Raw genomic sequence first — 14,301 nt, forward strand, 5'->3', positions numbered from 1 at the left:
CCCCCCCCGAAGTTAGAAAGGTTGGAAACAGTTATTCCATTCGATCTATCACAGTTTTATCCTGACCTTCCTCCAAGGAGCTAAGGTGGCATTCATATTTCTGTTCTCCATCTTATTCTCACCAGAAAATTGGGCAATTAAGTTAGGTTAGGAGAGAATGATTGGCCAAAGGTCACCCAGAGAATTTTGTGGCTGAGGGTGTGTGTGTGTGAAACCCGACTCTTCCCAGGCTTAAACCAACACCTTAACCACTACACCTCACTGGCTCTTCCGTTCCAGAGCATGTCAGGGGTTACTACTACCACTGCATAGCAGTTATCAGATATCAACCATCAGATAACACATACCGAATTCAGATAGTTATTGTGTGTCAGGTTTGTATGTGTAATCTGCCATCAAATCACAGCCAACTCAGGCAACCTGGTCAGTTTTTCAAAGCATGAGATGAGCAGAGGTGCTTTGCCAGTGCCTGCCTCTGCGTAGCAACCCTGGACTTCCTCGGTGGTCTCCCATCCAAGTACTAACCAGGGCCGACCCTGCTTAGCTTCCAGGATCTGACAAGACTGGGCTAGTCTGGGCTATCCAAGTCAGGCCATGCGCCAAATACAGATACAATATTCAGGAAATGTTTGGGAAATAGTTGGAGAATATCAAACTGCAAACGGTTAGTTTTTTGTGTGCAAATTAGTTTCAGACCTAGACTTTATCTTACTACCACGCCCTTGTGTGGTTTTATCCCCTAAGACAGTGGTTCCCAGTCTTTTTGATGTGGTGACCCACACATCCAAATTTACTTAGCATGATGACCCACTTCAAAACAAAACAAAACGGGCATGCACAAATCAATAAGACTGTAAAAGCCTTAGGACTCATTTTCACAGCCTTTGCAACCCACTTTTGAATCGTATCCCACAGGTTGGGAAATGTTACCCTAAGATTGCTACCCTAAGATCGGTTACCAAAATTAGGATAATTGAATACGCTATTCCAGGAATGTAACCCCCCAAAATCGCTGCTTACTCTGGCACAGTGGGTTTAGTTTAGTTTATTATTATTACGGTCTTAAGACCAACATACAGAGTAAGTGAAATATGTGAGGAAGAGAAAAAACCCCAGTCATAGTATACAAAAATACAAAAATAGAAATCTAAATTTAAGAACTTTTAAAATGCGATTCCCAGAATCTAAGAACTAATGCACAAAACTCAGTGACTGAATGTGTAATCTCTGCATTCGTATCTGATAGGAGTCAGTGAAGTCTTGCTTTGTTTGTAGCACAGTGGGTTGTATGAACTGGCTGAGACTGGCTAATATCAGCTAGATGAATTGTTGGACTAGTCCAACAGGGAAGTCCTTGTGGATTCGACAGCAGTTTTTATCAGCTTGAAATAACAGAAGAGGGAATTCAATCCATGCTTGATTCTTTGATCTTTCCAAAGCCATTCCACAAACCTAAGTTTGTGCAGAAGCAAACCCAAATTTGCCACCATGTGAACACTTAACACACAGTTGCAGCCAATCAGATCATCTTGATGAGAATACTTGCATGGTACCTGTGTTGGTAACAGTGTTAGCCGCACCTTGGTCCAGGATTCTGGAGGTCTACAGGCAAGGATCTCTTCTCACATTGACATGTGAACCTGCCTTATACTGAATCAGACCATTGGTCCGTCAAGGTCAGTATCTTCTACTCAGACTGGCCGCAGCTCTCCAAAGTCTGAAACAGAAGTCTTTCACATCGCCTACCGTCTGACTTTTTTCATTGGGAGGCTGGATGTGACTTGGGTGGTTGGCCTGAAGAAGAGGAGCACTTTTACATGCACACAAACACATTACACACATGTAAATGCAAAACACACATAGATCCAGGGTGAGTTTATGACCACCCCAAGTTAAATCCAGCCTCCCACATTACCAGTGACTTGGAAAACAGTAGTAAAGGCTGCCTCTTTACCAATTACTTAAGCCCTTCCCCTGTGCGCACGTGTGATCACGAGCAAGCAATTACGGCACACGAGGGGGAGTCTGAAATGCAGACTGCTCCCTAAAACAGGAGAACTTCATTGCCAGAGCACAAGTCAAGGAGAATAACTATCATGCCTACTGGTTTACAGAGCTAAGAAAAAGAACAGGAGGAATAATCTTATACCATTTCTATTGCATTGTTTACGGTTTTGTAACTCGCCATGAGTCTCAGCAAGAAAGGAGGATTGTTTAACAAACTAAACCTGGAAGGACCGGGATGTACCAAATGAGAATTCTCTAGCACTGCCTCTGACCTATTTAGAAGCTGAGCATAGTGGAAACATTTAAGACCGTGGACCCACCCACCACCCATCTCGGGGCAGAGGAAAATGACTGTGCTTGGCTGTCTTTGAGCTGGCCTTGGTTTACTTATGCACCTGCCCTTTGCATTCTTAGGTGTATGTGAAAGGGAGTAATAGTTGGTGCAAGTTTTATGTTGACCCTACCACTGAGAAGGTCCTTTTCTGGATCACCATCATCTTCTTGCTGACAGCCGGGGCACCCAGCATGTGCCTTCCACACAATAACGTAACAATTGCCTGGGTTTATATGTAGGGTTGCCAACCTACAGGTGGTATCTGGAGATATCCTGCTATTACAACTGATCTCCAGGCAACAGATCTGGAGAAAATGGCTGCTTTGGGAGGTGGACTCTATGGCATTATACTCCATTGAAATCCTTCCCCTACACAAACCCTGTCCTCCTCAGGATCCACCCCTAAATTCTTCAGGTATTTCTCAACCCAGAGCTGGCAAGCCTAGTTATATGGAAGAAGGTGTGACAGGGACTAATAACTGGTGTAGGTTTTATGTTTGATTGTTTGTATGCTACTGCCCCCTTAAGATGGAACCATGTGGTGTTCTGAGGAAAACAGAAATGGTAGTTAGAGATGGCCATTAGCAGACTTCGGTGCGGAAGTGATTTTGGTTCTGAAAGTGTTTTAGTTAATGTTTGGCGTGTTCTTTTAGAAATAAAAACCAACATTTTCTACACACCCTGCCTTTCCCCCTGATTGGAGTGTAACATGTATGCCTTAAGTTGAAAGAAAAAGGTAATGTGTGAACTGGTTGCCAGTCTTCTAAGCACTGTTCTGTTTGTCCATTTAGATGGCTTTAGGAAAGTGGTTAATATCGAGCAAGGAGGCCTTGTGAAGCCTGAACGAGATGACACCGAGTTCCAGCATCTCTATTTCCTTCAAGGCCACGAACATCTTTTAGAACACATCAAAAGGAAGGTAGGAATGCGAGGAGCTGATGCATGTTTCTGGCGCATTTCACAAAGCCAGCTGATGATTTTGGTGTCGTGCTCCACACTTCTCTGAATCAAAATTCAGAAGTGCTCGGGAACGGCTCTGTGTGTTCAATTCCCTTGCAAAGAGGTATTTACTTATTTATTTATTTTATTTACTTCATCTGTAGCCCATCTTCCTCCCCAAATGGGGACCAAAGTGACTTCAGTCATTCTCCTCTCCTCCATATTATCCTCACAAAAACCCTCTGAGGTAGGTTAGGATAAGAGTGGGTGACTGGCCCAAGGTCACCCAGCAAGCTTCTGTGGCAGAGTGGGGATTTGAACACGAGCCTCCCTGAACACAGATGAGCACTTAACTACTACACCACGCTGGCTATCAGGAGAATCTTACAGGAGAATTGATTAAAGTTACCTCTTAATTTACAACTGTATGTGGTAAGCATATAGAGAATAAGTACGCCAAGAGACAGTTAGTGCTTATCCTAAAGCAATGGCAGTCTTTGCAAAGCAACCACAGCAGTCTTGTGACTCGCAAAGGCTGCTGAGTCCCAAACCTTAAACTCTCATCCTCCCCAGACTTTCAGCTAGACGAAGCACAATTCTTATCTGAATTAAAACGGGAAGCAGTCAAGAAAAGTCACAATTTAAGGTGCCTTTTCTCTGAGGGCTGCTAATTACGTAGCAGAGATTATGCAGAACTGCACACCCTTGAGAGACGCCAATTGGAAAGAGACAAAGCCAGAGCAACGAATCATGCAGAGATGCATCAGGCAGCCTCCTCAGTTGATGGGACTTTTCAGATCACAGGAGCCTTTTACAGTTCCGCCGCGACTGCAAGATGGAGCTCTTCCACCAGGGATTTGATTAAGGAGCCGTACTGCTGGACCCCTGTGCCCCGGCATTGCCATCGCAGCCTGTGCATCACTGGTGTGAAGGGACCGAGATAGTTTTACATCAATGCTAATTGCACCCCATTAGGATCTATGATTAAGACGATTTGTTATTATGTCCCGCCATCAGTTTATAACTTGGCACACTAGCACTTTATGTTCGGTTTTAGAAACTTATTGTTTTAACGGTTTTTAATTTTATGTAAGCCGCCCTCAGTCTGCCTTGGTGGGGAGGGTGGAGTATAAATTGAATAAACAAAAAAACAAATGAATAAATTGGCACACCAGTGCTTCTTTCTTGGAAGATGCCTGCAGGTTTACTCAGAAGCATGTCCCATTGATTTCGGTAAGAAATTTGAAAGTCACTAAGCTTAGTTTAATTTGTTTATTACATTTGTGGCCCACTGTACTTCCAGTGGAACTCAGAATAGGTCTCCCCTCTGGGCGTCAACCAGACCACTGGATCATGTGCCTTCCCAGTCATACCAGTCATGCCCAAACTCATTTCACACCCTGGGTTGCTTCAGCCATATCTGCTTTCTGACAAGTAATGCATGATTTTTCAAACACTTTTTATACATTCCGCTTTTAGGAGGATACTTCCAGAAATGGAAGGGTACTCCTAAAAAATGTAAACAGGTGACAAGGCCTCAACTGGCTGCAGCTAAATTTTGCTGAATTGTTGGGCCACACCTCCTCTGCCTGGTGCAGGCCTTCTTTCATTTTAGCTTATGTGATTTCTCCAGGTATCAGTTGTGAAAAGTGAAGAAACCAAGATGCGCCAGGAAGACCTGAGCAGGCTACTATATGAGATCCAGATCCTCAGGAGTCAGCAGGAGACGATGGAGTGTCAAGTGCAGGACATGAAGCAGTAAGTGAATCCTTAGTGGAGTATTTTCTGTCTGTTTATGGCAAATATATTGGGAAGCAATGGGGTGAGCCTGTGGCTCAGTTGTAGAGTGTCCGCTTTGCATGCTGAAGGTCCCCGGTTCAATCCCCAGCATCTTCAGTTAAAAGGACTGGGTGGAAGGTGATGCGAAAGGCCTCCGTCGGAAGCCCTGGTGGGGCTGCCAACTCATGGCTGGGAAATTCCTGGGGATTTGGTGGTGGAGCCGGGGAGGGGAGGGGAGGGCTTAGCAAGGATATGATGCCATAGAGCTGCCATTTGCTCCAGTGGAACTGATCGTTCTAGGCTAGAGACCAGTAGTAATTCCTGGACAACTTCAGGCCCTCCCTGGCGGTTGGCACCCTAGACCATGGAGAACTGCTGCCAGTCAGAGAAAGATTTGATAATGGCCTTGATAGACCAAGGGTCTGACTCTGGCCCATTACGCATGCATGTCTTACTTCAGATTTTCCGAGCAGTGAGCCTTTAAGCTTAACTTAGGATTCTTTGCCCTCCTTACGCACCATTCATTTTCCTCTGGTGTATTTATTCTGCTGCTACAATTTAAAAACACACACTTTTCTAAAACAGGGTAGGAATGTCACTGATGATGTGTGTGTGTGTTTTTTTTTAATTTACACAATTGCCCTATCACAGCTGCGCAGTAGCGTCCAGCAAGCGCTTTCCATTTAAATCCTCATGGTTCAAGTTTTGCACATGTATTTTAGTGTTAGTTGGTTGGATGGAAGAGAACAGAAAGGAACACGGCAAAGGGGGAAAACCAATATTGAAACTGACAAGACTCTTTTTGAAACTACCAAGCAGCTGCCAAGCGCTGTTTTCCGTATTGCCAAGTACCAGGGGCTTTTGTGCTGTGTTATTGGCCTCTGTGAAAAATGGGAGCCACATGATCTCATAACATGGGGTAACATGTTGAGTGTACAGAATGCATGGCAGAACCCACTGACACTGACATTGCAATCTTTGTCTGTTGGCAACATGTGCGCATGTGTGCACGTGCACCTGTACAAAATCGGCTGCAACTCCACCATGCTTTGCTCAGGGCTGCAATTTGTATGGGGTAAGGGTCCTCTGGCAGAAGCTCTGGAGAGCTTTTTTCAAGACTCTTTTTGAAACTGCCAAGCAACTGCCAAGTGCTGTTTTCTGTATTGCCAAGTACCAGGGGCTTTTGTGCTGTGTTATTGGCCTCTGTGAAAAATGGGAGCCACATGATCTCATAACATGGGGTAACATGTTGAGTGTACAGAATGCATGACAGAACCCACTGACACTGACACTGCAAGCTTTGTCTGTTGGCAACATGTGTGCATGTGTGCACGCGCACCTGTACAAAATCGGCTGCAACTCCACCATGCTTTGCTCAGGGCTGCAATTTGTATGGGGTAAGGGTCCTCTGGCAGAAGCTCTGGAGAGCTTTTTTAGTCTTGTGCCACTCAATTGAAAAAAAATGAGGGGGTATTTTTGCCGATGCCCTGGCGCAGCTACATAGTAACGCTGATTTCCTGCCCTTCCTTGCAAATTTGTGTTGTTTTATCTCTGTGATTCTCTCATTTGATTCTTCACACTGGTCATGATGTTGGCAGTTTTTTAAAAGCCTCTCCTGTGCTGAGTGCCCTCTTTCCTCCACAAGGGTCAATCCCAAGCGATTTTTAAATTCGGCGGTTTGCAGAAGGTCCATGTGGCTCAACCGCCATTGTAATGTTAGGCTTCTGGAGACTGCCAAAATAGTTCCTCCCCCCCAACTTTGTTCACTAAATTAAAAGCTTTAGGCTTCCCATCCCAGTCTCTCTCTCTCTCTCTTTACCACTCATGTCAATTTCATTCTATGCTGATAATCCCCACCCCTTTATTTTGTTTGCATGCAGCACTGAAAACCTTTTTATTTTTGCACTGGGGACGCTGCCATTTGCCTCTCTCTGATCCCCCTTTCAAGTCAATACCAGCAGAGAACTAGAATTCGCACAGTTCTTTAAAAACTTCCCCCCATTTAATTGTTTTTTAATTCAGCAACCCGAGAGTAGCGATAGTCTTATATTGCTAGGCTCAGGCTGCCTGTCAAAATTTTTTTAAAATTTAAAACAATGAGGGGGAAAGTAATCAATGGAGCTTGTACACCGATGAAGGGGGGAGGATGGCGGAAGGTGCAGAGTGGGCAGAACGATCTCAATGTGGGCGGGGGGAGTGACCTTCGAGGAGCAGCAAAAGTATGGGGGGGAGGGAATCCAAGGGAATCTGTATGCTTTTGAATTACCTTTGGCTTGGAAGTGAAACAATGCAGTATAGCTGCAAGTCCCCAGGGCAAACGCTATAATTTATAAATGTCTAGTAGCAATGTTCCCTCTAAGGTGAGTTAGTGTGAGCTATCTCACAGTTTTTTAGCCTCCAGCTCACACATTATTGCCTTAGGTCAGGAAGGATGGCTCCAGAGCAATCTAATTTATGCAGTAGCCAAATTGCTCGCTCACAGCTCTAATGCCAGTAGCTCGCAAAGCAGAATTTTTGCTCACAAGACTCCACAGCTTAGAGGGAGCATTGCTAGTTAGGGTCTGAGAGAGCGCACCAAGAGGAGAAAGCTCTGAGAAGCTCTGAGGTGGCACCTGGGCTCCCAGCAGGGGAGATGAAGCCTCAAACCAGATTACCAACTCCTGTGATTTTTGAAACTTGTATCGCAAGTACGCACAAATCGATGCTTTGTGGTGTTGCACAACTCATTGTGGGCTTCCGTATTCCTTTCAGGCAGAATGAAGTTTTGTGGAGGGAAGTGGTGTGTCTCAGGCAGAACCATTCGCAGCACCAGAAAGTCATCAATAAGGTAAATGTGAACATCACACCAGGCCACTTGAAGCCACAACGTGGTGGGCACTTGCTGGCTTTAACTGTTTGTTGTGTGTGATAGAGTTTGCGTTATTGTGAGGTTTATTTCAGTGTGGTTTCCGCACCAGCGACAAAAAGGGTTTCCCAGGCAGGTCTTTCCTAGGAAACTCTGAGAAATGCAGTGCTGGGCTTATGGGCTAACCAACACAGGGTTCATTTTCAGCACTTCTTCTCCTTTTGCTAATTTAGCTGCCAGAATTGCGTCAGAAAGTAGGAGAAGAGCAGGGCAGGAAAGGGAAACATTAATCCTTTCAATACCCAGCATTTTATCACCAGAAAAAGCTACCCTATGAGCAGCTATTATAGCTGTTGGGGAAAACTTACAGTGACTCTTACTTTTTCACCAAATGGAGGTAAAAACAACACGGGGTGGCTTTTTCCAGTGAGCAAATGGCAAGGGTGGAAAGAGTTAAAGTTTCCTTCTGTCCCCATGATAAAGAAACTCCAGAGGCTGTATTTGCAAAATAAAAAAGAATGCTTAAAATAAAACATAGAAGAAATAGTAACATGCCATTGAGGTCCATTAAATAAAGAGCCTTTTTATATGGGAAATAGACCTGGAGGCTCTCCGATACAAATTTATTTGAATGTCTGAGTGCTGTTGATGTGGGAACAAGAGATTGCCTTTAATTCTGAATCGATTCCTAGAATTTTGTCTGGGCAAAACTTCTCAGTTGGTGTCTGCTTTATGTTCACGTGAAGTGCCATATGTAACTTGCCTAGAGATTTGGCACCTCCACATATCTGCAGTTTCTTTGAGGTCCTCAGGGTGGGGAAGCATGCCATGATTGTTAAGCATAGAATTGCCAGTCAATACATCTTAGAATTCTTTAACTTAGAGCCTGATTCTAGAATCCAAGTATGCCTAGGATCAAAGGCAAGAGTTCCATGTCCTATACATAGTGACCTTGTGTTTTCGTCAGAATTACGTGGCTCCAAATGTGTCTGTCCTGAGTCAAAAAGAAAATAAATACAAATGACAGATATTGGAGAGCCTGCAGAAGGAGTGTTTAGGGTTGCATCTCAATGGGAGACCATATGCGAGTCCCATGCAGGTGTCCTAGATTCAGTCCATGGCATCTCCATCTTAAAGGAAGGATAATCACAGCATATCTGGGGGCCAGTTCTTGTGTTTGTTGGGAGTTGAGGCAAGGACTGTGCATCAGATGCATGATGGGAGTTTTGTGCCTCCCAGAAGCGCATGGAGGATAAGGTTGGGCCTTCTCCACCCCCGCACCATCCTTGTATTCTCAAGCTTTCTCCTGTAGCTATGTAAGTAATGTGAATTTTGCAATGGACTCTACAGCATCTCCATGGGACAGTTTGAAGATACCATGGTGAAGGGGGGGGGATACAGATTGAAACCACTTTTTCCCATGGGCCATTGCTGCAAACAGAAAAGAGCTGGCTTTTGTCTGGGACGCATAAAACTCTCATGGCAGTTTGATACCAAGCCACTGTGTTGTCCCTCAACAAACACAAGGGCTTTGTATGATGTAGCGTGACCCCCGCAAGAATCCATATTTTAAATTCCTGATCCCATTCCTTGCCACTTAGGGCAAAACAGAGATCTTCAATGAGCATTAGTGACAATGGGGACAGCCATGAAGGGCTGGAGTGCTGAATCATTGCTGACTGACAAACTCCTGACCTTGATTTCCCCCAACAGCTGATTCAGTTTCTGTTTGGCCAGCTCCAATCAAACCCCAGCAACACTGGAATAAAGAGAAAACTGTAAGTGCCCTCCGTGCGATGCATGCGCAGGCAAGGGACTAGTTTGGGGCTGGCCCTTCGTTTCCGAACACGTGAGCTCAGCTCCGAGTGGCGTGGTGGGTCACCGGACCTGGGCGCCATGGAGATAGTCAGTGAATGAGGACAAACTGATGAGTCAGAGCTGCTGACCCGGTCTATTCAGTAGCCCATAGAGAACCACCCTGTCAGCTTGATGTGACCCTTGTTTTGGTAATATACAGGGAAGTGAAAGGAGGACATCTGAAGAGAAAAGGGAAGGGAGGGTAGGCAACCTTTGCTTGTTAAATCCACAGAGAGATTTCCCACTATTATTATTGGGAGGCCATGTGGGACCTGGAAGGGGACCATCAAGTGGCCATGAAGGGAGCATTCTGTGACTGTAGAATGGTACTCAGGGTACTAAGAATCGTCATCTGGGAACTGCAAAAAGGCAGAGGAAAAGGGACTGTAGAAGCTTCAGCAGAGCTTCTGGCCTGCCATATCTATGCAGAAAGGACAGCCTTGGTTTGTCACACCAAAGGTTCATCTAGGACCATAGTTTGCTGGCCAGCCTGATGCCTGTAGGCTAGGCCAGTTGTGGTGGAAATAACCATCCACTAGCATCTGGTCCTTAGACTTATCCTACCGGGATATAGGGATGGTCCTTGCACCTGTTAAACACCTTCATGATGTTGTATGCTAATTTGCTGCTCCCCCTCTACCTACCTGTATGGACTGGTAACTTCCGTTTCACTGTATCTGAAGAAGTGTGCGTGCACACGAGAGCTCATACCTTGAATAAAACTTTGTTGGTCTTAAAGGTGCCACTGGACTCGAGTTTTATTTCTGCGAATGAGAAAGCGAACTCGTGTTTTTTTCTGCGAATGAGAAAGCGAACTTTCACTCCAGTTTGGGAGTCACTGTAAGACACAGGAAGTGGCTGTCCAGGAAATGTCTCTCACTTTAAAGAAAACTTTCTGTTCCCCTTCTTCTAATCAGTGTTTATATTTCCTGCATTCTCTGAAGGCTGGTATGAAGATTTTTGCTTATCACACTCCGTGGTGACCTCTTGTCCCTTCTGCCCTCTTAAAAAGAAAAAAAAGGCCTATAGCATGTGGGGCGAATGGGAAACTCTGCATGGCAAAGTGCCATCTGGATTCTCCTGCAATCTGCAACAATAGTTGGATTACACAAAGTTGTTTTTCGTACAGCATTTGTGTTTCCTGCAGACTCAGCAAAAAAACCCATGTTGAGTCCAACGCGGCACTTCAACCTTATCAGAATGATGCTTGCTTTTAAGCCCCTCCCCTTCCTGGCCAAAAGGACAGGAGCCAAACTGGCAAGTGTTTAAGAATTCTTAACAGTGTGTGTGTAAAGTGCTGTCTAGTCACAACCAACTTATGGCCACCCCTCCCTCATGGGGTTTTCAAGACAAGAGACAAATGGACATGATCTGCCATTGCTTGCCTTTGCATAGCAGCCATGGACTTCCTTGATGGTCTTCTTTGATGGCTAACCCTGCTTAGCTTCTGGGATCTGACAGGATCAGGCGAGCCAGTGTCATCCCGGTCAGAGCAGTTCAGTGTACTGGTTAGGAGCGTGGACTCTAATCTGGGAGAACCGGGTTTGATTCCCCACAACTCCACATGCAGCTGCTGGTGTGACCTTGGGTCAGTCATGGCTCTATCAGAACTCTCGAGAGCAGTCCTTGAAAGAGCTCTCTCAGCCCCTCCTACCTCACAGGGTGTCTGTTGTGAGGCGGGGAAGGGAAAGGAGATTGTAAACCGCTCTGAGACTCCTTTGGGTAGTGAACGGTGGGGTATGAATCCAATCTCTTCTTCTAACTGGCCCTTTACCAAGTCTCCCTTGTCCTGGGTGTTTCTGGTCAATTGGCAACCAGAAGAAGTCAACATTCATTCACAGAAACATTCAGCATGTTTTTAATATTCTTGTGAATCACATGAGAGGGGAAAACAGAATCTTAATGGACTAATGAAAAGGATGTGATGATAATATGTTTTTCTCTACAGACCTCTTATGTTGGATGATGGAAACTCTGCTTCTCAGGTGTCAAAGTTCAGAAGGCATTTATCAATGGACCCGCTCCATGAGTCCTATTTCATTCAGTCGGTAAGCTGAAATTATGCTCACAATCTTTGACTAAAATCATGTGTGAGTTGTATAGTGCAAGAATGGAGAAATATTGATTGTCAAGCAGTCTTCCTTCCTGGGCATTGATCAGCAAGCATATTCAAGCCTGCCTTTCTATCTTTCATACATCAGAACCCTGACAGTTGTGCATTTAGAGCTTCTGTGTCTGTTTATGCACATGTGTGTCACCAGATGCTGTAGGGCTGAGGCATGTTTTAAGGGGTAACCTGTGAATTTGGTTCTGTGTACTCTTTTGGTGTGCTTTGACAACATCTTGGAAAGTAACCAGTGGCCAGACATGCAGTTTGGTTGATAATTTAGAAGTAACAAGTAAGGATCTTCCACATGCTGTGAAAGCAAGTTACTTAAGGTAAAGCCCTCCTCCTCTATGGAAGCAGGTAGGGTCCGCGGTCATGACTTACAAAAGCTCTGGAATCCCGTTCTGGTAGATTTTCCGACTAAAGTGCACCTATTAAGGATGCACCCATGCCTTTCAAAAGAGTCCCCGGCACAATCCTGTGTTGGATCAAGTCTCAAGAGAAAGAATGTGTGAGATTTTTTACAGCACTAGTCCCCAATATTGGCCCAATCCGCATCTAGCATTTGTTCCACTGTTTTACCAAACCCATTCTGGAACAGAAATTCCCCTCTACATTGCATGCCACTTTCACTTTGATTGTTGGATTTTATGGCAGTGTCCAGACTGCATGCTGCTTTCACTTCGTTTGATCTCTCAGTTTTATGGTAGCTGTCTGCATAGATTTATGACCATTTTATAGCCATTCAGGGGTGAGTCTGCAGTCAGTATGGCATTGGCCCGGGGTATTTGAATGTGGTTTTGAGCCGCATATTTTACTGTTCCAGTGTGGGTTTGGTAAAACAGCGGAGCAACTGCTAGATGCAGATTGGGCCAAAGACGAGCCTGTGGCCAGTTTTTTAAATACTGAGAACGTTTAATGGGTCTGCCACAAAATGGCTGGTATGGAGGCTAGAACCAATCACAAAATGGCTACAATTGGGGACAGCCAATCACAAAATGCTGGGAAGTTGCAAACCAAGCATTAGAGATGTGCTTCCTGCAGACGCAAATGTGCTCCAATAAGGTAGAGGAAAGCCAGGATTGGCTCTTTGGTTGAGGGAGCAGATAATTTGAGAAAGAAGCAAATGGATGCTAAGAACTCATAAATTGGAGCCACATTTGGTATCACAACTTTACACCTACGTAGACACTGTGGGCAATTCTGCATCTAGCATTTGCTCCACATTTTCTCAACTGGGAGGAAAAAGTGCAGCTGAAAACCACATCCAAATACCTTGGGGCAGGGGTCATTTTGTAGAAAAAGAGGTGCAGGAGCTCATTGGTATAACTTATTAGCATAACTTATTTGCATATGCCACACCCCCTGACATCACCGGAAATGTGTCAGAAGGCAACACCCACCGCTCAGGCTCCACTGGACTGTTTTGGATTGCTAGCTATTGGGGGGGGACGTGCAGATCTGTCCTCGCAGAGGAGGGAGAGGTCTACTAGTGGGGCCAGAACACTAGAAGCCCTCCCACCATTGCCCCCGTAAGCACCAAGAATACAGAGCATCACTTGCCCCAGCCTGAGAGTATCTATACCTTGTGGCTAATAGCCACTGACGGACCTCTGCTCCATATGCTTATCTAATTCCCTCTTGAAGCCATCCATGCTTGTAGCTGCTGCCACTTCCTGTGGCAGTGAATTTCTTCACTCTTTGGGTGAAGAAATATTTCCTTTTTTCTGTTCTAACCTGACTGCTCAGCAATTTCATGGAGTGCCCACGAGTTCTTGTATTGTGAGAAATGGAGAAAAGGACTTCTTTCTCAACCTGCTCTATCCCATGCATAATCTTATAAACCTCGATCATGTCAGCCCTCAGCCGTAATTTCTCCTTTTTTCCTTGGTCTTGAAGGTGCCACTGGACTGTTTTGGATTGCTAGCTATGGGGGGGTGTCCCACACAAATCTGTCCTCACAGAGGAGGGAGAGCTTGTACTTGAATAAAATTTGGTCTCAAAGTTGCCACTGGACTGTTTTGGATTGCTAGCTGAGGGGGGGGCCCACACAAATCTGTCCTCACAGAGGAGGGAGAGCTTGTACTGAATAAATCTTGGCCTTAAAGGTGCCACTGGACTGTTTTGGATTGCTAGCTATGGGGGGGTGTCCCACACAAATCTGTCCTCACAGAGGAGGGAGAGCTTGTACTGAATAAATCTTGGCCTTAAAGGTGCCACTGGACTGTTTCAGATTGCTAGCTATGTGGGGTGGGGAACGCACAGATCTGAGGTGAAAGAAAGAGAACGAAGAAAAAGAAGGAAGAAAAGAAAAGAAAAGAAAAGAAAAGAAAAGAAAAGAAAAGAAAAGAAAGAAAGAAAGAAAGAAAGAAAGAAAGAAAGAAAGAGGAAAGGAAAGAATGAGATGGCAGGAAGGAGGGAGAGAAGGAAAGG

At 45.1% G+C, this 14,301-nt stretch overlaps 1 protein-coding gene across 1 annotated transcript in view; it reads left to right on the top strand.

Moving 5' to 3' along the window:
* The window catches only part of HSF4 (heat shock transcription factor 4), a 21,631-nt gene that overhangs the window by 3,865 nt on the left and 3,465 nt on the right, over window positions 1-14,301 (top strand). The window contains exons 3-8 of the mRNA XM_015406101.1: window positions 3,133-3,260; window positions 4,914-5,038; window positions 7,811-7,886; window positions 9,618-9,682; window positions 11,710-11,809; window positions 13,516-13,546. Of these exons, the coding sequence (XP_015261587.1) occupies window positions 3,133-3,260; window positions 4,914-5,038; window positions 7,811-7,886; window positions 9,618-9,682; window positions 11,710-11,809; window positions 13,516-13,546 (525 nt within the window). The remainder of the gene's footprint in view (window positions 1-3,132; window positions 3,261-4,913; window positions 5,039-7,810; window positions 7,887-9,617; window positions 9,683-11,709; window positions 11,810-13,515; window positions 13,547-14,301) is intronic.

Source organism: Gekko japonicus, unplaced genomic scaffold, assembly GCF_001447785.1.
Source record: "Gekko japonicus isolate JY-2015 unplaced genomic scaffold, Gekko_japonicus_V1.1 scaffold757, whole genome shotgun sequence".
NCBI classification, from domain to species: domain Eukaryota; kingdom Metazoa; phylum Chordata; class Lepidosauria; order Squamata; family Gekkonidae; genus Gekko; species Gekko japonicus.